The sequence below is a fragment of the Sphaerodactylus townsendi genome, linkage group LG13 (genome assembly GCF_021028975.2).
Source record: "Sphaerodactylus townsendi isolate TG3544 linkage group LG13, MPM_Stown_v2.3, whole genome shotgun sequence".
NCBI lineage: Eukaryota > Metazoa > Chordata > Lepidosauria > Squamata > Sphaerodactylidae > Sphaerodactylus > Sphaerodactylus townsendi.
Window position 1 is genome coordinate 660,378 of NC_059437.1, and position 21,813 is coordinate 682,190.

The following is a 21,813-nucleotide window of genomic DNA, read 5'->3' on the forward strand; positions in this document are numbered from 1 at the left end:
GCCGCGGTACCCCTGGGACATGCTCACGGCACCCCAGGGTACCAGGGAACCCTGGTTGAGAATGGCTGACTTAAAGAAATCAATCATGTCCCCCCTCAGCCTCCTCTTCTCCGGACTGAACATTTCCAACCGCTCAGCCTTTCCTCAGGGCACATCAGCCTCTGCTCTGCAATCTCAGATTATTGTTTTTCTAATGATGGATTCACGGTCTCTCCCATTTCCAGTCACCTTCAAAGTGGTTTGTGAAGGGATTCTGCATATTTCAGTAATTTACTGACTGCTTTAGTGGCATAACGGATTTTTGGCTTTCTCTCTGCATAGTTTCTCCCTTCCATGAAATTACAGGCAATTGCCTTAATTCTCACAAGTAATTTGTCTTATTTTTTATTGGGGCTCAACAATCTTCTAGTACCTAGAAAAACTAAGAACCAAGAATAGACATTTTTCTAGACTTGGATTTCTTAACAGTTTTCCCCCCTAAAATTCATTTAATGGCTATTCCATAACATTTAAATTAATACATTTTTATTTATTTTTATTTATTTTATTGTTCCACTTATATACCGCCCTCCCCCGCCCTCCCCAGAGGAAGATCAATGAATGCAATCCCTGTTGAACTTAACTGTATGCTCAACTGTCTGAATAATTCTGGTTGGTGTCAGATCTAGTATGCCTGTTTATGTGGTGATATGCCATTTTCCAGTGGTGGGATCCAAAATTTTTAATAACAGGTTCCGATGGTGGTGGGATTCAAACAGTGGCGCCGCCGCACACACGCACCTCCAGTCCCTATTGGGGAGGTTGCTTTAGTAACCCCTTCTTGGCACTCAGGCAGGGAGGTTGCTTTAGTAACCCCTTCTTGGCACTCAGAAAAAATTAGTAACCACTTCTAGAGAAGTGGTGAGAACTGGTTGGATCCCACCTCTGCCATTTTCACAGAATTACTAGGGCCAGTTATCAGTCTAAGACAGGGGTCTGCAACCTGTGGCTCTCCAGATGTTCATGGACTACAATTCCCATCAGCCCCTGCCAGCATGGCCAATTGGCCATTGTTACAATTGGCCATGCTGGCAGGGGCTGGTGGGAATTGTAGTCCATGAACATCTGGAGAGCCACAGGTTGCAGACCCCTGGTCTAAGACTACAGTGCTGAGTGAAATGGTACAAACAATGTGTGTTAGAAATCCCGCTGCCAAAAAAAAAGCAAATACTTTTTCATACTTGCAAAAATGGATGGAAAAATAGCTAAGTAGCCTTGACTCAGAGCTAGACTCAACCATTCTAACAGAATAGTTAAGAAATTATTTTGAGTGCCATCCAGTTATGCTCAAATAAAATTAGTGTTTTGCCATTGTCTTCAATGAAAGGATTACATATATGAACAATGTATCTGTGCATGATAAAACCCAATGTGATTCAGCCTCTGCTGGTTAAAAAGTTATGGTGTGATCCTGAACAAAATTGGATCTTCCTATGCCCATTGATTTAAGTGATCTTAGAGAGCATAACTCCATTTAATTGTGCACTGTTACACATTCATACTGCTCTCTCAAGTCCCCTTCACCTTTTTGAACAGTCTAACTGTTGAAGGCTTTCACGGTTGGACTCAACTGGTTGTTGTGGGCTTTCCAGGCTGTGTGGCCATGGTCTGGTAGACTAATATTAAAGAGTGAGAGAGAGTTTTGGATTTCTATCCCCCCTTTCTCTCCTGCAGGAGACTCAAAGGGGCTGACAATCTCCTTGCCCTTCCCCCCTCACAACAAACACCCTGTGAGGTAGGTGGGGCTGAGAGAGCTCCGGAAAGCTGTGACTAGCCCAAGGTCACCCAGCTGGCGTGTGTGGGAGTGCACAGGCTAATCTGAATTCCCCAGATAAGCCTCCACAGCTCAGGCGGCAGAGCTGGGAATCAAACCTCATTCCTCCAGATTAGATACATGAGCTCTTAGCCTCCTACGCCACAAGATCTACCAGACCACGGCCACACAGCCTGGAAAGCCCACAACAACCAGTCTGTATACTCAGCATACTGTTCTTCTTTTTGAACAGTCAAAATACACATCCAAAATGTTAAAAAATATATTAAAAGCCCTCTCCGGCTTGTGTGTGGTTGCCACGAGTAAGCAATTCTGTGGGTTCCTTAAGTTATTGACCCTGCCAACAAAGACCATCTCATTTCTGCGGCTCATTTGCTTTTAGGCCTCTCTGCCATGGTTCCAAGAGCTGGAGTCTCCTTCAGTTCCAGGAGAAAGTTAATAAACAGGAAAGCAGGTCTCTTGCCAGCCCAAGCCACCGTTTCTGACCATAAGCCATCATTATTTAAAATTATAAATATGAGATTACACTTTAAAATTAAGCAAATGGGCACCCAATTCAGATTTGGTCCATGGTATGCTGAGGAGGCTTTTTCAACCTTCCAAGCTGTTTTCCTGACCTGAAATGGCTCCTATTTGCCCCACAGAGGAAACAAACAGGTAGTGATATGGGCAGAGTTGTTTACCTCCCTGTGGAGCCTGGTGATCCCCCGGAATTCTGGTCGCCACATCTCAAAAAAGATATCGAAGAGATAGAAAAAGTGCAGAGAAGGGCAACGAGGATGATTGAATGATTGGAGCACCTTCCCTATGAGGAGAGGCTGCAGCATTTGGGACTCTTTAGTTTGGAGAGGAGACGGCTGAGGGGGGATATGATTGAAGTCTATAAAATTATGCATGTTGACAGAGAGAAATTTTTCTCTCTTTCTCACAATACTAGAACCAGGGGGCATCCGTTGAAAATGCTGGGGGGAAGAATTAGGACTAATAAAAGGAAACACTTCTTCACGCAACGTGTGATTGGTGTTTGGAATATGCTGCCACAGGAGGTGGTGATGGCCACTAACCTGGATAGCTTTAAAAAGGGCTTGGACAGATTTATGGAGGAGAAGTCGATCAATGGCTACCAATCTTGATCCTCCTTGATCTCAGATTGCAAATGCCTTAGCAGACCAGGTGCTCAGGAGGAGCAGCAGCAGAAGGCCATTGCTTTCACCTCCTGCATGTGAGCTCCCAAGGGCACCTGGTGGGCCACTGCGAGGAGCAGAGTGCTGGACTAGATGGACTCTGGTCTGATCCAGCAGGCTAGTTCTTATGTTCTTATGTTCTTAATTCTAACCAATCTCCACACAACAGAGATTAGTTCTGGAGAAAATGGCTCTGTTCTTTGGGCTGCAATAGTGTCAACCCTGTTAACAAAGTGTCTTCCACCCCCACCCCCCTGCAGCCTGATGCCACAGACATTAAAACAGGGTACCTGTCCATCATAATGGATCCTGAGGAGATGCCTCTGGATGAGCAGTGTGAGCGCCTCCCATATGATAGCAGCAAATGGGAATTCCCCAGAGACAGGTTGCGCCTGGGTAAGTGAGACTCGTCCTTGCATCGACTCTGGTGTTGTTGTGGGGAACGTTTGGGGAATCCTCGATTAGGTTGGTGTTCTGGTGGAGCGATTCTCAGCCTTCCTTCATGCAGACGGAGCCATTCCTGCACCAGCGGCTCTGCACTTTGCAAAGGATCCCGTGGCAGGTTCCAAAGCATGCACAAAATTCACACAGACCTATGGTTGCCAACTCCAGGTGAGACATACTAGGAGATTTTGGGAGTAGAGTCTGAGGAGTGGATAATGCCATATTGTCCACCTTCCAACAGTGGCCTTTTTCTCCAAGTGAACTGACCGCTGTCATCTGGAGATCAGTTGTAATACTGGGAGATCTCCAGCCACCACCTGGAGGTTGGCAGCCATACACAGTCCTCCTGGTCAAGCCTTTTGGGGACTTATTGCTGTCCTTTGTGAAGCGAGAGGGCGTCAAATGAACATACAAAGCTGCCTTGCAGAGTATGGTCCATCCACCTGAAGATGGTTCTCTGGGACTCCTCAGGGTCTTGGGCGGGCAGATGTCTTTTCTACCTTCTGATACCCAAGATCCTTTAATTGGAGACACGATGGCAGGGGTTTCCAGATTTTTAGTACCTGTGGGCACCTTTGGAAGGAATTCTGACACGGGGTGGTGAGCACAACCACCAAATGGCTGCTGCAAGAGATGGAGTCCACCACAGACTGTCAGTGGGTGAGGTGCCACTCTCGTACAGTGGCACAGCTGCAACAGGGACATCTGGGGACAAACGCCCCAGGCGGACCCCATTGAGTCAGGTGGACTGGCAGAAAATTGCCCCCCACACTCCAGGCTGAGAGGCCTGTCTGGCAGCACCTGGCTGCTCCCAGCTGCTCTGGGCCACGATTAGCCGGCCGCAGTGTGGAGCAGCCAGGCGCAGCTCGGGCAGACCTCTTGCGCCACGACCACCACCTCTGCCGGGCCCCATCCCGTGGGACGCAGGGGTCCCTGAGGGGAGCGGAAAACTCGGAGTCCCTGGGGGGAGCGGAAAACTCGGGCTCCATTTTACCCAGCTACGCCACTGTTCTTATAGTATCTCCTCAACATTTTAGGCAGAACCCTTAATGACAAAAGTGTATTGGGGGAAAGGCCCCCGGAGACAACCCCTTCTCTGGGCACTCCACCAGCATGCTTGGGAGCGTGGCTCAGATGCACCAAGGCCTGCCCCTGCTGGCCTGCATGGAGGCCAGGGCCGGGTTCAGGGGCAGGCCACCCACCACGGAGCCCCACCCCCCAGCCTCCGTGCTGGCCAAGCCCTGCCCCCCAGCCTCTGTGCAGGCCAGCAGGGCCCGGGGAGGGCTTGGTGTCATGCGGCTGGGGCACATGACTTTTGGTAATCCGGGGGGGGTCCGGCGCCCCCTCCTCCGTGTGACCAAAAGTCATGCTCCCGGGGGCATGGGTGACCCCATGTCCCTATAGGCTGTACACCTCTGCTAAATGGATATATTGTTTAGAAGTATTTTCTTGTATACCTTCAGTCATGCAGTGGAGTTCCTTGTGCTGTGGTGGCAGCTACTACCAAAACAATGTCCATTAAAGATCCACACAACCTATCAGATCTCCAGCAGCCTCTCAAAAGTCCCACCTGGCTCCACCCACTTTCTAATAACACTTGGCAGGTGCCAGGAAAGATGTTGGCGGGGGCCAGTGGCATCCACAGGTGCCGGCTGGGGACTCCTGCCCTAGAGGCTAAATCTGGGAGCTGTTGCATTCAAAATATCTTCTCCTCCACAGCCCTTTATCCTATAGGGCTGCCAGGAAACCCTTGGCAACTGTGATGGGTAGTGTCTTACCAGTTGCTAATTGAGGCCTAGGTATGTTGACTCACTTCTAGGAATGATGTCCTCATGTTGCCAAAAATGTGGGAGATACTCTGGTATTTGGGCAAAAACTCCATGGTATGTTTTTACCATAGAGTTTTCCGAGATACCAGAGCATCTCCCATGTCCTTGCAATGCGAGGACGTCACTTCTGGAAGTGACATCAATATGCTAATAGCGTCAAGCAATAGTCCCTTTTCCGTACCACTGTGTGGAAGCTTGCTCTCGCTGAGCAGAACTGAGCCACCCGCACGAGTTTCCCCAGCTGGGCAGCTGCCCGACCTGCACAGCACCAATATGGTGCCTGCACGGCCACGTGACTTATAGGAAACGTCGGCATTAGGGCTTAGACCTCAATTTGCACCTGGGAAGACCTCTGCTGACTGGCAGAATGGCGTCGGATGGAGGAGGTCCAAAGCAGGGGATTTCCTGCGCAGAGCAGGGGTCTGACAGTCCGATTCTCCTAGAACAGTGATGGCGAACCTTTTTGAGACCGAGTGCCCAAATTGCAACCCAACCCCCACTTATTTATCACAAAGGGCCAATACACTAATTTAACCTGAATGCTGAGATTTTATTTAGAAAAAAATGTTTGCTCCCTCTTCCTCCCCACCCACTCGAGCAGGGGCCAGCCTGCTCTAGCCTCCAGCAAGTCCCACGCGCACCACTCTGTGCCTCTCTAGCAGCTCTGCCTCTCCCCACCCCTCAGGCAGCAGCCACCTGGAGCACAGGCATCAGGCCCGCCAGCCGAGTCCTTCCTGCTCACCATGGTGCATGCACGTCATGCTCAGTGGCCCAGGCCAGCCTAGGTGTGTGTGGTTGTGGGTGTGATTTTCTGCCCCCCCATGACGAACTCTGTGTGCGTGTGCCCACAGAGAGGGCTCCGAGTGCCACTTCTGGCACCCATGCCATAGGTTCGCCATCACTGTCCTAGAAGACCACCTCCCAACTCTTCTGTATCTGGATGCTGGAATGGAAGAATGGTGGGTGATGGACCATTTTCTCGGAGAAACTCATGCTCCATAGCTGACCTTCTCAGGCAGAAAGCCATGATAAGCTTCCAGTTAAGTCCTGCCACAGTGATCTTTTGCAGACCTAATGTGTACAATTCAGTGGTTCCAAACTCAGTGCCCAGCCTTAGTGGGAGGGGGGGAGGAGTCCAGCATCGTTGACCTTAAACTCCTGACACAGGAATTGGAAATTTCCTGAAGCATCTTCAGATCAAGCAGAAGGGAAAAGCCAGATAGTATCCTTAGTTCCCGCTTGCTGATTTCTTATGAAAACAGGACTTGGTTGCGCTAACTGTGGAATTTCAGGGATGTATCTATCTCCACCGTCTGCCACACATGACAGTTCTCTACGTGTCTGGCTCTTTGTTTTTGGGAAAAAAATGCCAGTGAATGAAATTAAACTTCCCTTGGAAACTTCCTGATCATTTAGCCTTTCTTAACATTTTAGCTGCATGTTCATTTTACTCCAGAGATGACAGAGAAGCACTCTTCTCCATATTCTGGTCAACCACTACAAAGTCCACCCATGGTGTGTGGTTTTAGAGATTATTCTCCGAATGCAGCTCTTCCTGTCGCAGTTTGGATTTAATTGGCAGTGGGCAGGGAGTGGATTAAAGCAAAATTCTTCCCGTGAACGAGAAAACTGTCGCAGGCAATGCTTGTGACCCAGCTCAAATTCCCAGCAGAATTCCGAATGCAATCGTAATTCTGGAATATCCGCACTCTTAGCCTGACAGTCTTTATGTTCCTTGCAGCGTCTGCTGTCTTTGATGTCATTTTAAAAAACCTTGTATCACTGCATATGTTCATAAACTCTGTTCAGTTTATGCACATGATGCAGCATGTGATATGAGCCTGCTGTGGACTGCCATTTTCTGCTGCATGATGTGACCCGGGCTCTGAGGTTCTGCTCTCTTGGCTCCGCAAACAGCATGCATGTCTCTCCTATGTCCAGGGTTGTGTGCACGCTGAGGTTTCATGCAAATGCAGAATAGCCCTTGGCCGCACTGCTTGGAGGACGGATACTTTCGACGGTGCCGTGCTTCTGCCCATGACTAACAAAAGAGGAACACATTATGCAAAAAAGGCAAAAATCAGTGGAAAATATTATGCCAAAGCCAGAGGAATTGCGCAGATGCGTTTTGCATAATTTATTGAAGGCCAAGAGGCCGGTTTTCTTGGTTCCGGAATTTGTTCTTCCTCATACAGCACCCAGCCCTGCTTATGTCTTGATGCAAACGGTTGTCAGTTCTCTTTGGCTCACTCTTTCCTCTTGCCTCTCTAGGTAAAACTCTGGGTCATGGTGCTTTTGGGAAGGTGGTGGAAGCGTCTGCTTTTGGCATAGATAAATCTTCAACCTGCAAAACAGTTGCTGTTAAAATGCTGAAAGGTACACTGCTCTGAGATTCCAAAGGCTCCTCCCAAAATGTATTCTGCAGCAATGAGGGCTATTGAAAGGCGGATCTTCGCTTTCTCAGAAATATGGGCCATTTCTGGTCATTCCGGTGTGCGTTTTCTTACCTCTGCTCCACATAAGTTGCTGACAGGAAGTGGGGGATGCACAGTGGGATGGCGTGCAGATTTCAAGGAAATTGGACCGCACGTTTTTTAAAGGGGGAATCGACCCGAGGCTGCCATTTTAGCTGGCAACTCCGTGTTGGTTTTAATGTGTAATTTCAGATTCACTGTATGCAGAGATTTTGCCATATGAGAGCAATTATGTCAGCTGCATAGCATATACATCAGTATGTAGGGAATAACAATGGACTTGGTTTTTGACGGCTAATTACACCTCGTATTCCTAGCAGAGATGAAATAACAGCCTCTCAGTCTCTGGGGTTAGACAACACAATGGAATGTAATAGTCTGAAACTGGATATAAACCTTTGATCTTGGACCTTCCAGATGCAGAGGAATTCAAGGGCATGAAAAGGAAAGATGCCACAGAGCAAATTAAGGGTAATGGGTTACTCATGAGTAAAGGGAAGAAAGGCTGTTCCTAAGCAGGGCGGCTACTTGGGGCAGATGGTACTTCTAAGTGGTATTTGCATACCAACTTTCTGCAGGCATTTGACTATGTGTGTCACCTGGCATGCTGATTGCATGGACTGCAATTTTTTTAATCGTTTGATTGGTGTAACAAATATGTTTGCTCTAACTCTGCGAGTGACCGAACCGATTCCTCACTCTCTTCTCCTTACCACAGCACTTTGGTTTCTCCTTTGCTTCACGGTGCCAAATATTCTCCTAGATGCCAGCACAGAGTTTGCCCACCCTCCTCTCTCCTCCCTTCCTAGGTGCCCACCTCCTTAGGAAGACAAGAGGCCATTTCCTTTCCAGGGCAATTCTGGCAAATGACATTTTCAGGTTCTCTTTCCTGGGGCCAGTTGTGACAACTTATCCATGATGCTTTTGGAATATGGAACACTTGGCACCATACCTCATCGCCCATTTAGATATCTTTGGAGAAATTCTGGGAGAAATATGGAATTTCTGACCATTCTTGTCCAAAGACAGATGCACGGTTCTTCATTGTTAGTGAACTCACAGGCCCATTATGCATAGAACACTTATCTCAAGGCTCTTAGGTGCACAGTAGTGTGGTTTCCTTGCATTTCGCTGTTTATAGGCGAAGAGGCATTTGCTGCCTCCTCTGCAGCTTGCTTACCGAAGTCTCAACAGGCCTGGTTCCCATCAACTCCCTCTTAAAGGCACAGATCTCATCACACCTGATAGTTCCCAAATAAAGGGCTTTGTTAAAGCCCTTAAATTTGCAGTTATGTCGATATTCCTGTGATTGCAGTTATATCAATATTGCTACCCCTTTCGAAAAATACCTCCCCAAAAGACAGAGGCGAAACAATGCCCTAGAGTCAGACCACACTCTACTGAAGAAGGGGACCACGTCCTACAACTGATATCTCTACCCCACAAACATACACACAAATTTCCTGCTGCTGCTGTCGAGGGAGGAGAGAGTACCTTGTTATTAAATGGTGAACCCACCATTCATAGTTCATCCTTCAGACATTCTTCCACCCCACTCCCCATCCTGTTGTTAACTGCAACACCTCTGGAAGTGAGATCACAAGGGAAATGGCTGATCTGCCATTTGGAGGTTTTCAAATGCATTAAAAGACAGTGATTTTGCAGTGTCCAGGGCAAAGCTGTGCTCACTGGCAAATCTCTCTCTCTCTCTCTCTCTCTCTCTCTCTCTCTCTCTCTGGCAGCCAAGAAAATTAAAGTTGCATTTAAAGTGGTGTTGCTTGGCATGGGGAGAATGGAAACTGAAAGTGGGACTCAGGGAAATACATCCATCCAAGAATTCTTGCTGCGACAGACACTTGTCCCTGCTTTGTAGCAAACACCTTGTGCATAATGGCCCAGAGATGAGCCATCGCTGCTTCGGCCTGCAGTGCGGGATGTGGGTGGAAAGAGTTCTTTCAGCTATCTATCCTCAGCTGTAGAAGAAAGAAGGCAGACTCCACGCACAATGTGTTGAAGGTCAAGACAGGACACCATAAGAGGAAACGATCCATATTTGATTAGAGGATGGAAATGCACATTTACCAAAAAGGGACATTGGCTGGTCTTTTGTGCCATCCTTCCTGGTGATGTTTTCCTTCCCTTCCAAATATAAACAGGATGTTGCCTCCCACTTTGACCAGGTCCTGTTGTGTAAAAGTTGTTTTGTCTCATTTATCTCAAGCAGAGTGCGCAACGACCAACGAGTGCAAAGCTCTGATGTCTGAACTGAAGATCCTCATCCATATCGGACATCACCTCAACGTGGTCAACTTGTTGGGGGCTTGCACTAAGCCAGGAGGTGAGCTGCTGCTCATTATCCAGATCTGTTGTGTTTGTTGGTCTGTTTAAAACATGATCTTAAGAATCTGACTGTATTTTAGCAGAATGTACAGAAATGAGGGCAGGAAACTGAAGAAGGGGTTGATTCTGGGCTGAAGACTGCAAGGGCAGGCCACATGCAGGCCACGTGCTTTCCGTATTTCCCCGCACAAAAAGCTCTAGTCATGCTGTAAACTAGTCCATCAAGCAGAGTACTGCACTATGCTTTTCTCCTTGTAATGCACATTTTCTGCAAACACAGCAATTTTTAAAAATGTAGGTGAAAACTCAAAGTTTTCAGTTTTCATCCAGAATTTTGCCACCACATTTTGTCACAGAGGTGGGTTTGTAAAGGCCATCTAGTCCAACCTTCTAAATCACTGTAAGAGCTTCCCTGCTAAGTTCTGTCTGCTTTCTATGACAAGACTTCCATAGAAGGAGAACCCACACAGCCCAAGATAGTTGGATCGATTACCATTACCACTCTTCCTTTTTTTTAAGAATAATTTTTACAAAGACTTTAAAAGCATACAGAAAGTGGAAGAACCAAACATACCAAAAACCAAAATACCCCCCCACACACACACACATACACACACACACAAAGTACATAAAAAACACAGAACAAGGCTCTCGAGGTAATCTGTACCAAAGACAAAGATTTACTAATTACAATTGTAAAATTAATTCTTAATTACTGTTACTAATAAGGTTCACACTTTTCTGTATTATATCAATTTTCTTCTTCTTCTGTTCCTCAACTCCACAAATCATCAATTCATTATTTTTTGCTTTAACCAAAAAGGGTTTTTAGGTATCCATAAACATAGGCAAATTATTTTCTCTACTCAAAAAAGTAAGGTTAGCCATTTCTGACAGTTCCAGCAACTCCACTGCATTCTTTCGTTGTAGTTATAGATGAAGTTTTCCATTTTTACTTATATGATATTCTCGCTGCTGCTGTCATATATAAAAACAAAGTTCCATTTTTTTCCAACCAGTCTGTCCATAAGATCCAAAAGAAGAGCTTCTGGTTTAATTTGTTTATTAGTCTTTAAAATCTTCTGAATTACATACATACATACATACATAAGCCTTTATTGGCATAGTCAGAAAGAGTAAATCTTCTGAATTGTTGAATGTGTTTGTACCCAAAATTGTTTAGCTTTATTACACGTTTACCATAAATGATGAAAAGACGCTCAATGATGTTCTCATTTCCAATACATTCAGGACATTTTTATACATTTTTGCCACTTTCTCAATTTGAAAAAAAAAATACCAATACATCATTTTATAAAAATTATTTTAAAGGTTTCTATGCAAAGTACACTTGAGACCCTTTAGCCACAATCTCCTATTGTTCTATTTGTATATTAATATCCTGTTTCGTCAAAAAGTCTTTCACGCAACCAAAGCTTATACATTTTGACAATAATATGATGATTATTTGAACACAAGTCTATCTCAATTCCAGTCTTAGAATATTCAAAGCCGTAGGATCTTTTCTGTGTTTTAAATCTTTCTAATAATTGTGCACAAAGGAACCAATTCTCTTGGGCATTAATTCTTATCTAATTTAATTTTATATTCCCCATGAGAGAGATCTGAAATATCACATTATGCTATCCAACTATTTTCAAATATAATTTCTTGTCTGAATATGGCTTCTTGTGGTGAGAGTCACATAGGTGTTTTGTGACATAGTTTAGGTTTAAACTTGTCCCATATTCTCAGCATGGCACAATTAATATATTTGTTATTAAAATCCTTATTGACTTTTACTTTGTCACACCATACATAAGCATGCCATCCAAATCTCAAACTGTGTCCTAAATCAAGCAATCTTCTGTTTCTCAATGTAACCCATTTCGGAAATGACATCATCACCATGCCAATGATGCGAGAAACGCTCTGGTATTTGAGCAAAATTCTATGGTAAAAGCTGCTTTTACCATAGAGCTTTTGCCCAAATACCAGAGGGTTTCCAGCCATAGATGTGGGTGAAATGTTCGGAGTAAAAACTACTAGACTACGGCCACATAGACCAGAAAACTCACAACAGCCATTTGATTCTGGCTGTGAAAGCCTTCAACAATACCAGAGCGTTTCCCGTAGCATCGGCAATGTAATGATGCCACTTCTAGAACTCATGTCATTTTGCCAGCAACATTGAGGCCTAGGCCTCATTTTGTACCTGGTATGACCCGCGCACCCCTCCAGTGGTGTAGCGCCCAGGGCAGGGTTGGGGCATCTTGCACCGGGCACACTGTGGTGCAGGGGCAGGATGGGGATGCTCCAGGGGTGGCGTGGCCGGGGTGCAGGGCACACACGTGCCCAGGCGCAGTTTCCCCTCGCTACAGCTCTGCACCCCTCCTCCTCCTCTGCTGCTGGTTCCCAGGGGATATCTGGCCACTCTACCCCCAGCCTGCATTCCATAATTGCTTGCAAGACAAGAAATAATCCTGGGAAAGCTGTGTGTTCCAGAGCATCCTTTGCAGGTGCCCTAAAGACAATGACGTTTCTCATAACCTAGTCAGGGTAGATTGTAAGAACCTTGGTATGGGGATGTGGCGTTTTTTCCAAATGCCAACCTATATAGTATCCATGATGCTATGCATGTACAATATATTACAATCTACTTCCCCCTCTGAAACAAAATATGGTCAGCTTTTGCCGAGACATAACAAGCTTCAGTGTTTGTTTTGTTTAAGGGCCTTTTTGAAGTATCAGACAGCAGGCCCAAGAAAAATAGCCCGGAGCATCGAAGATCTAAGATCAGAGATTTCATGAAACCCAGAGCCTGTGCTTGTCTTGTGACATCAGAGAAACCTTTCTACAATTCATATCCTGCATTCAGATACCACATTTTCACAACGTTCCAGCTTGTCTTTCTTCAAGGTTGTTTTGGGAATGCCTTGTCAAAGTGTCTGAGGCTCAGGAGTTAGCACTCATACAAACTGGAATGTGCTTCATTAGATTAGCAGTGGCGTAGGAGGTTAAGAGCTCGTGTATCTAATCTGGAGGAACCGGGTTTGATTCCCCGCTCTGCCGCCTGAGCTGTGGAGGCTTCTCTGGGGAATTCAGATTAGCCTGGGCACTCCCACACACGCCCGCTGGGTGACCTTGGGCTAGTCACAGCTTCTCGGAGCTCTCTCAGCCCCACCTACCTCACAGGGTGTTTGTTGGGAGGGGGGAAGGGAAAGGAGATTGTAAGCCCCTTTGAGTTTCCTGCAGGAGAGAAAGGGGGGATATAAATCCAAACTCCTCCTCCTACTACTCCTACTACTCTTCTTCTTCTTCTTCTTCTTCTTCTTCTTCTTCTTCTTCTTCTTCTTCTTCTTCTTCTTCTTCCAAGCAGAAAGAAAGCACCTGGTAGCACTTGACTTAACACTTAACCAAGGTTGCCAACCTCCATGTGGGCTCTGGAGGTCTTCCTGGAGGCGCAAGTGCTTTCCAGGTGACAGAGATCACTTCCCTTGGGAAAAATGGCCACTACTGAGGGCGGACTCTGGCATTATACCTTGTTGAAGTCTCACCCCAAGCCCACTCTCTATAGGCTCCACCTTAAACCTCCAGGAATGTCCCAACACTAGCATCAACACAACCCTCATTCCACCATGGAGGGTTAGAACATCTTTGGCAGTAGAGAAATAGGATGTCCAGCTGCTTCTTTGCAAGAAGGAGGCAGTAGACATCTGAAGCATTCGCTTTCCTTTTGTATTGTTACATCATAACCACCCATATTTTCTCGTTGGACTGGGATAATATTAATTCTCTATTTTTTATTTTTATTTACTTTATAGTCTGCCTTTCTCATGGAGACTCAAGGCAGATTGCAGTTAAAGTCAATGCAATCGATTGTAGGAGACATCTAATAAGCAATGTAACAGGACTAGGATTACAGCAGCCTGCAACAAAGTGTTAAGACATGATATGTTAAATAATGCAGAAAATCATATTGCATAAGTGGAAAAACAAAGGCGTGAAACAGGAAAATGCATATAGCAAACAGATAATACATACTCTGTTCAGAGGTATAGTTCACAATCCCATTCCTCTTATAAAAGCAACTTCCTGAAACATTTTGTTCTAATGTAGCCCTATTGGTGGTAGAAAATGCTGTCAAGTCAGAAGGGATTTCATGGGTTCTTCGTCACGTCACCAGTGTTTCCCTTCCTTGCCTGCTGGGCTGAGACAGGCCCTCTGGTAGCATCATTTGCAGGCCACACACAGTGAATATGCATGCACACACACCTGGCAGAGTGCTCTGATTCCTTCACTCCTTTGAAAACATAAAAAGCAGCTATAAAATGAAAGCTTTCACGAGCAATGAAAGGCTTGCTTATGGTGAATAATAACAATAATTTACATTCAGTCAAATCGCACTGAATGCCTTCATTTACATGTCCAAAGCTTGCTTGCTTTTCTTTCTTTCTTTCTTTCTTTCTTTCTTTCTTTCTTTCTTTCTTTCTTTCTTTCTTTCTTTCTTTCTTTCTTTCTTTCTTTCTTTCTTTCTTTCTTTCTTTCTTTCTTTCTTTCTTTCTTTCTTTCTTTCTTTCTTTCTTTCTTTCTTTCTTTCACAGTAGCCATAAAATGCAAGCTGATAGCTCAAAACTGAACCTGCCTGATTCTCCACCAACTTTCACTATAATACAAAATCAATTGTTTTGCAGTGATGCCTTTCTCGACCTTTGGAATGTAGATGTTAAGATGTTCATTTGGGGGGGATAGTACTATACAAGCCAAATTACACGTGGATTGGATCCACCTTGAAACAGCGGGGCGGGGATCCACCTTGAAACAGCATCACTTTTAATGTTGTTTAGTCTAGACAGCCCAGATTCTCATTTTAAATCCACCTTATAGGGAGACTCTGGGCTCCCTTGTTTAAACAATACTGAAAGTGATGCGGGGGGGGGGGCGGGGGGGGGGGTCCACCCCGAAACAGCATCATTTTCAATGTTGTTTAAACTAGGGATCCCAGATTCTCCTTTTAAATCCACCTCAAAGGGAGAATCTAGACTCCCTAGTTTAAACAACATTGAAAGTGATGCTGTTTCAGGCAGGATTCCCCCACCCCATCCCCCAAACAGCATCACTTTCAATATTGTTTAGACAAGGGAGCCCAGATTCTCCCTTTAAATCCACTGCGGGGGGTGGGGGGGGGGAGGTGTTAAAGGGAGAATCTGGGGAAAATTTGAGGGTGCCTGTCAGAGGAGCAATTTTTAAGTAGCAGTACCCAAATTTCAGGCTGCCTTCAGGAGACTCTCCTGATCATACCTCCCAGGGTTGGTGAAGTTTGATTCAGGGGGTCCAAAGTTATGGGCTCTCAAAGGGTAGCCCCATCTACTATTAGCTCCCATTAGAAACAATGAGGGATGGGGCATCCCCTTTGGGGGTCCATACCTTTGGACCCCCCAAACCAAACTTCACCAAACCTGGCTGGTATCAGCAGGAGACCATCCTGATGATCCCACCTAAGTTTAGTGAAGTTTGGTTCAGGGGATCCAAAGTTAGGGACCCTCAAAAGGTAGCCCCATTTACTATTAGTTCCCATTGGAAACAATGAGGGTTGGGGGCACCATCTTTGGGGGTCCTTAACTTTGGGCCCCTGAACCAAACATCACCAAACCTGGCTGGAATCATCAGGAGTGTTGCCTGACAATATCCTGAAACTTTGGTGCCACTATCCTAAAAACTGTGCCCCCTGCTGGCTGACAAATTAAAAACACTAAAAATATCAAAAATACATTTTTGTCGTCCCCCCCCCCCCGTGCGCTTCCAGTGCAACGCGCATGCACACACACCCGCCCTGTGGTAGCTACACCCATGGGGGCCTGTAGATCGCACAGAATTTCCACTGATGTCCAGGCAAGAGAGATATCAGTTCCCCTGGAGAAGAGGGACGCTTTATAGGATGGACTCTTTGGCATTGTTCCCCACTGAGGTCCTGCCCTCTTCAGGCTCCACCCTCAAATCACCAGAAGTTTCATAACCCGGAGCAAGCAACCCTACCCTCCACCCCCATGCATGACCGGGAAGAGCCTGGCAACCCTGTACCCTACTGAGTTCCTTCCTCTCCCACCCCCAAAATTCACACCCCCAAAATTACAGGAGAGAAAGGTGGGCTATAAATCCAAAATCTTCTTTGTCCAATTTGGGGAAATCTCCAGGCCCCACCTGGTGTTTGGCAACCCTAGTGGGCTGGTAGGGATAACACCCTCCCCTGCCCCCCACATACACACACACAAATGCGGTGCACGAACCCGTACTTTTTCTTCAAGGCCTTGATTTGGATTGCAGTCCTGGATTGCAAATCCTCTTTCAAAGGGCCTTTCCCCACTTACCTTAAGCCCTGCGCTACTTGAGGAGAGTAGCGTGGGGTCCCCCGGCACTCTCCATGTGAGGGGCGGCGACAGCGCAGCCGCCCCGACGCTGCCGCTGTCGTGCCCCCTCAGCACGCGGCATCCCAGGCGCTCTTGCAAAGGGCGCCTTTTGATGACCCCGTGCAGAGTCATGGGGACCCCGGGGCGCATGCCAGGGATGCCACGCGCTGAGAGCAGCGCGCAACATAGGGGGGATAGGGGAGAGTGGGGAAAGGCCCAAAGATTCTGTGAAGATTCAGTGCTGGATCCTTTGGCATTTCATCTGCTTTGACTCTTACACCTCTTTGGTTATTTATACAGCATTTCCATGTTAAGCTGTGATAAATGTCTCTCCTGTCTTATTTGCAGGTCCTTTGATGGTCATTGTGGAATATTGCAAGTACGGAAATCTGTCCAATTACTTAAGAGGAAAAAGAGGAGACTTTATTGCCTGCAAGGTAATGCATGTGGGACTTCTGGGGCATAGGAAATTCGGGCATCCTTACCTGCAGATTTTGCCGATGGGTTTTGTTTCCTGCTGAATGGAGTCAGATATGCATAAATCCTGATTTGTCCTTCTGTACATGTCAAAGGGGGGCCCTGGGAAGTTAACTCTTTTCTTCTAGGACTGACTTTTGCATGAATACAGACCTTGGGTTTGGGGATCGGCAAAGGATGTCTGTTATGAGCCTCATATTTGCGTACTCTTCCCATCAGGAACAAACAGCATTATACTTTTCTGAGCACTTCAGCTTGAATGGGGGAAAGCCAATTGTGAAAGGAGCAGCAGTGGCGTAGGAGGTTAAGAGCTCGTGTATCTAATCTGGGGGAACCAGGTTTGATTCCCAGCTCTGCCACCTGAGCTGTGGAGGCTTATCTGGGGAATTCAGATTAGCCTGTACACTCCCACACACGCCAGCTGGGTGACCTTGGGCTAGTCGCAGCTTCTCAGAGCTCTCTCAGCCCCACCTACCTCACAGAGTGTTTGTTGTGAGGGGGGAAGGGCCAGGAGATTGTAAGCCTCTTTGAGTCTCCTGCAGGAGAGAAAGGGGGGATATAAATCCAAACTCTTCTTCTTCTTCTTCTTCTACCTACTGGCTACTACCAGTGATGTTGTTTCCCTCCTCCTCCCAAATCCCTAAAGAAGTATTGGTATTGCAAAATTTTTTTAAATAGTTGAGGGATTTTATTTTATTTTAGTAAAATGAAAGGTGAAATAAAAATATAAAGAAATAACGTTTCTAGAAAATTGTCAGGGCAACGAGACAACCATGAGCACGAAGGAAGCAGAAAGGCCTGGAGAAGGTCATGTGACCTGGTGGTGTATGACATTTGAAGATGGAAATCCCACTATGAGTAAAATAATGTGTCTGGACTTCTTAATTCCCTTCCAGCTTCTAAAAGCCAAACTAGAAAAGGTGCTGAAAAGATTGACACTGGAATTCTAACATGGCTCAAAAATTGCTAAATTAGACTGACAGCTGGTTAGTCAGTCTAGGATTTTGGATTTTGGTATCACAGTCTAGGATTTTGGTATCACAATACTGGAGGCAAACTATGTCACCAAGTGTTGTGATGTGGCTTAAGAAGAAGAAGAAGAAGAAGAAGAAGAAGAAGAAGAAGAAGAAGAAGAAGAAGAAGAAGAAGAAGGAGGAGGAGGAGGAGGAGGAGGAGGAGGAGGAGGAGTTTGGATTTATATCCCCCCTTTCTCTCCTGCAGGAGACTCAAAGGGGTTTACAATCTCCTTGCCCTTCCCCGCTCACAACAAACAGCCTGTGAGGTGGGTGGGGCTGAGAGAGCTCAGAAGATCTGTGACTAACCCAAGGTCACCCAGCTGGCGTGTGTGGGAGTGCACAGGCTAATCTGAATTCCCCAGATAAGCCTCCACAGCTCAGGCGGCAGAGCTGGGAATCAAACCCGGTTCCTCCAGATTGGATACACGAGCTCTTAACCTCCTACGCCACTGCTGCTGTTTGTTATTATTATGATCTTCTAACTGGAGATGCCAGAGATTGAACCGGAGACTTTCTGTACTCAAAGCAGAGGCTTTACCACTGAGCGACATCCTCCCCGACCTGATGGGACTGGGGTTGCATCCTGTATCGAGAGGGTTAACTCTTTCCCTCTAGGCTGTTTTCCTAACCTCAAACAACCTCTTCAGATCTGCTGTGCACCTCACTGGGGAAGTCAGAGATGCAACACTGAGGCAACCTATATGCTCCCCTATTGCTCAATCTGGTTCCTAAGGATCCATTGGATGTCAGGAGAACATTGTGAGGGGAAGGAATTTAATAAAACCATGATAAAATCTTCCCCACCTCTACATGATGCAGTTGCAGTCCAAACTGGGGATCCCCACAAGTAAAACAACACTGGAGGTTTCATTAACAGACCTTGCAGCATCTCCTCTGGTTTTATTCTGACCATTTCATTATTTGCAAGTATTTTTCCTTCTTGCTGTATTATTCAAGTGCCATCTCAGCATTGCCCACTAGGGGGCTCCCAAAAAGAGAGGTCCATGTTTACTACAAGGGTTACTCTCAAAGGTCATCATACCTGTGCACCGCAGCTGGACTCACCTGCTCTTGCCGTGACATTCAGGCGTTCCCATTTTTGAAGAGCACTCGACACAAAACGCTGAGCGTTCGGAAAATCCAGTCCTGTGATCACATCAGCACCTGTGTTAATGACGCTGGAAGAAGAGTTGGTTTAGATCCCCTGCTTTTTTTCTACCTGTTGGAAGTCTATATGTAGGGATGGGAACAGTAGCTACAGTTCAGCCCAATTATTTCCCTGCATTTTGCAGTTATCTTGTGGGGAGGAGGGGAATGTCTTGGCTTGCCTTTCACAATCACAGCATCGCATGGGGACTGGTGGAGATAGAGAAAATAATTTGTCTGTGTTTATAGTTACCTAAAAATCTTTGGTGGACTTTTTGTTTAAAACAGAAAAAAATGAAATGATTATTTGTGGACTTGAGGACTATGTGAATTAAATAATCAACATAATAGAAAAAAGAGTGATTCATATTTAATTAGTAATTATTAAGTAAGACTTAATTGGATTTTATTTCTATATCTGCAGTTAGAGAGCCAGTGGTAAATTTTTAATTGTGTTTATATTTGCTGTAGCATAAATTGGAAGGTAGCTTTTTATTTTATAGTATTGTGTGCATGTATCTTTAGCAGTTATTTGTTTGTCTTTCAAAACTTTAATGAAATTATTTACACTTTAAAAAGAGAGAAAAGTCTCCCCCAGGAAGGTATGCCTGGGCCCCTTCACTTTCTGTCTCTAGGAGGCATATGAAGGGTATTCATTTGTGACTACATGTAATTAAAACTGTCTTAAATTGTGGTTTTAAATTTTATTATGTTTTAATATATGCTTTTTCTATATTTGTAAGCCACCTTGAGCTCCATAAGGAAGAAAGGTAGCTAATTTTTTTAAAATGCATAAAAATAGCGATATGGATGAAAACATTTTCCTTGTTTTGCCTGGAGACCATCAGCTTCTGATTTAGGCTCTTCTAGAAGAAGAAGAGAAGAGTTTGGATTTATACCCCACCTTTCTCTTCTGTAAGGAGACTCAAGGTGGCTTACAAACTCCTTTTCTTTCCTCTCCCCACAACAGACACCTTTTATCATACACACTTTCTTGTATTCTTCTTTTGTTTCAAATTTCAACATTTTGGAAATAAAATGGTCATTATTCTTACATAATTTTACTTCAAAATCAGTCTTGAAGTCTTCAAAGCCAGGAATTATTTTACCTACTTTAAATCTTTCTAGTAATTGTGCATAGACAAACCAATGACAAGCATGTTATTCTGCTGTTAAATCTTCTTTTGATTTCATTTTACAATCCCCTTGAGAAAAATCTAATACGTCACGGTATGTTAATCATCTACTTTCAACTATCATTTCTCGTCTGCGTCGTGCTTCTTGTGCTGAGAGCCATAACGGTGTTTTCTGACGCATCCGAGGTTTATATTTTCCCCATCCTCTCAAATGTGGCACATCTAATATAAGGATTTCTAAAGCCCTTTCTGATTTTGTCGTACCAGAAATAGGCATGCCATCCAGATCTCACACCGTGTCCTTCTAGTTCCAACAGTTCCTCTAGTTTTTCCACAATTGTGGAGCTGCCACCAAAAAATGCCCTCTCTCAGGTACTCACCCAGTGAGATGCTTCGATAGGTGAGACAGTCAGGAGGCCCCTCCCTGTAGTCTTAATTCCTGGACAGGAAAGTATGGGAGAAGACAGCCCTTCAGATAAGACAGTCCCAAACCACGTAGCAGTGACTAGCTGGAATCTCTGTCTTTGTGATAGCTACTGTGTGGACTAAGGAGCTGAATCAAATTACTTTTAAGAACTGTTATCACCAATGACCTTGCACGGTCCGTTCAGGGATGCCTTCGGGGTGGGGGTCAACCCCCCTCCCAGCCTCGGAGGAACCCAGCTGTTGAGAAACAGTTCTGCTCCCAGGCAGGCAGCCCTTCTTGGTGATGCCAGGATTTTGACAGGAAGTTGGCTTGTCCGTGCCTTTGTTTTTTATATACAATTGTTCAATGGTGACTGATGCCTGGGCCTTGTCTTCAGCCTCAGGAGCATTCCGATTCTGGCGAGAAGGGCCTTGAGGAGTCTATCAGTGACTTAACGGAGCTGATCAAGAGGCGCCTGGAGAGCGTCGCCAGCACAGGAAGCTCTGCCAGCTCAGGATTCATTGAAGATAAAAGTTACACAGACTCTGAAGAGGAGGAAGAAGGTAAACAAGCTCACCTGGCTCTTTGGAGAGGTAACACTGTATGCTGTTGCTCCTGCCATCCAGAAATTGACATATTCATATCTTACTGGGAACTGCGCAGCATCCTCCAGCTCCAGGCACCACGACTTGCTGGCGGGGGGGGGGGGGGGCGCTCCAGCAGCCCCAGCCGCCGCAGCTCCCGCAGCTGGCTGTGAGGCCCCTATTTGCAGGCCCTCCAGCTGTTGCTGCAGCTGACAGGGGTCCCATCACAATTCCTTTTGACTCCGTCGGAGGTCGGCCGTCTGTCTCACATGGCCCCTGGCGTTTGATCTCCAGCATCTCTCCCCCCTCGACCTCCTCTGCTCAGAGCTTCAGTATAGCCCCAAGCCATGAGGCCCAGTGGGAAGGAGCATGCCTAATCCGCTCCCAGCGGAAAGATCTCGATGGGGTCTCTTCCATGCGGGCTGCCCCGGTGTCACCTGGGGTACTGTCGGGGGTCCCCCTCTCCAAGGCCCTTGTGGACACCCCCAGCTTCCCCACCCATAGCCCCATCCATGGAAGTAGGCGTGGAGGTCCAGGAGAACTGGCTTAATGTTAGT

At 46.0% G+C, this 21,813-nt stretch overlaps 1 protein-coding gene across 2 annotated transcripts in view; it reads left to right on the plus strand.

Moving 5' to 3' along the window:
• LOC125442741 (vascular endothelial growth factor receptor kdr-like) overlaps nucleotides 1-21,813 on the plus strand; it is a 264,688-nt gene that overhangs the window by 193,496 nt on the left and 49,379 nt on the right. Inside the window, exons 17-21 of one of the 2 annotated variants that reach the window (XM_048514384.1) lie at nucleotides 3,258-3,393; nucleotides 7,542-7,646; nucleotides 9,966-10,082; nucleotides 16,840-16,928; nucleotides 21,070-21,235. In XM_048514384.1, the coding sequence (XP_048370341.1) occupies nucleotides 3,258-3,393; nucleotides 7,542-7,646; nucleotides 9,966-10,082; nucleotides 16,840-16,928; nucleotides 21,070-21,235 (613 nt within the window). The remainder of the gene's footprint in view (nucleotides 1-3,257; nucleotides 3,394-7,541; nucleotides 7,647-9,965; nucleotides 10,083-16,839; nucleotides 16,929-21,069; nucleotides 21,236-21,813) is intronic. The other variant, XM_048514385.1, reaches the window with a different exon arrangement.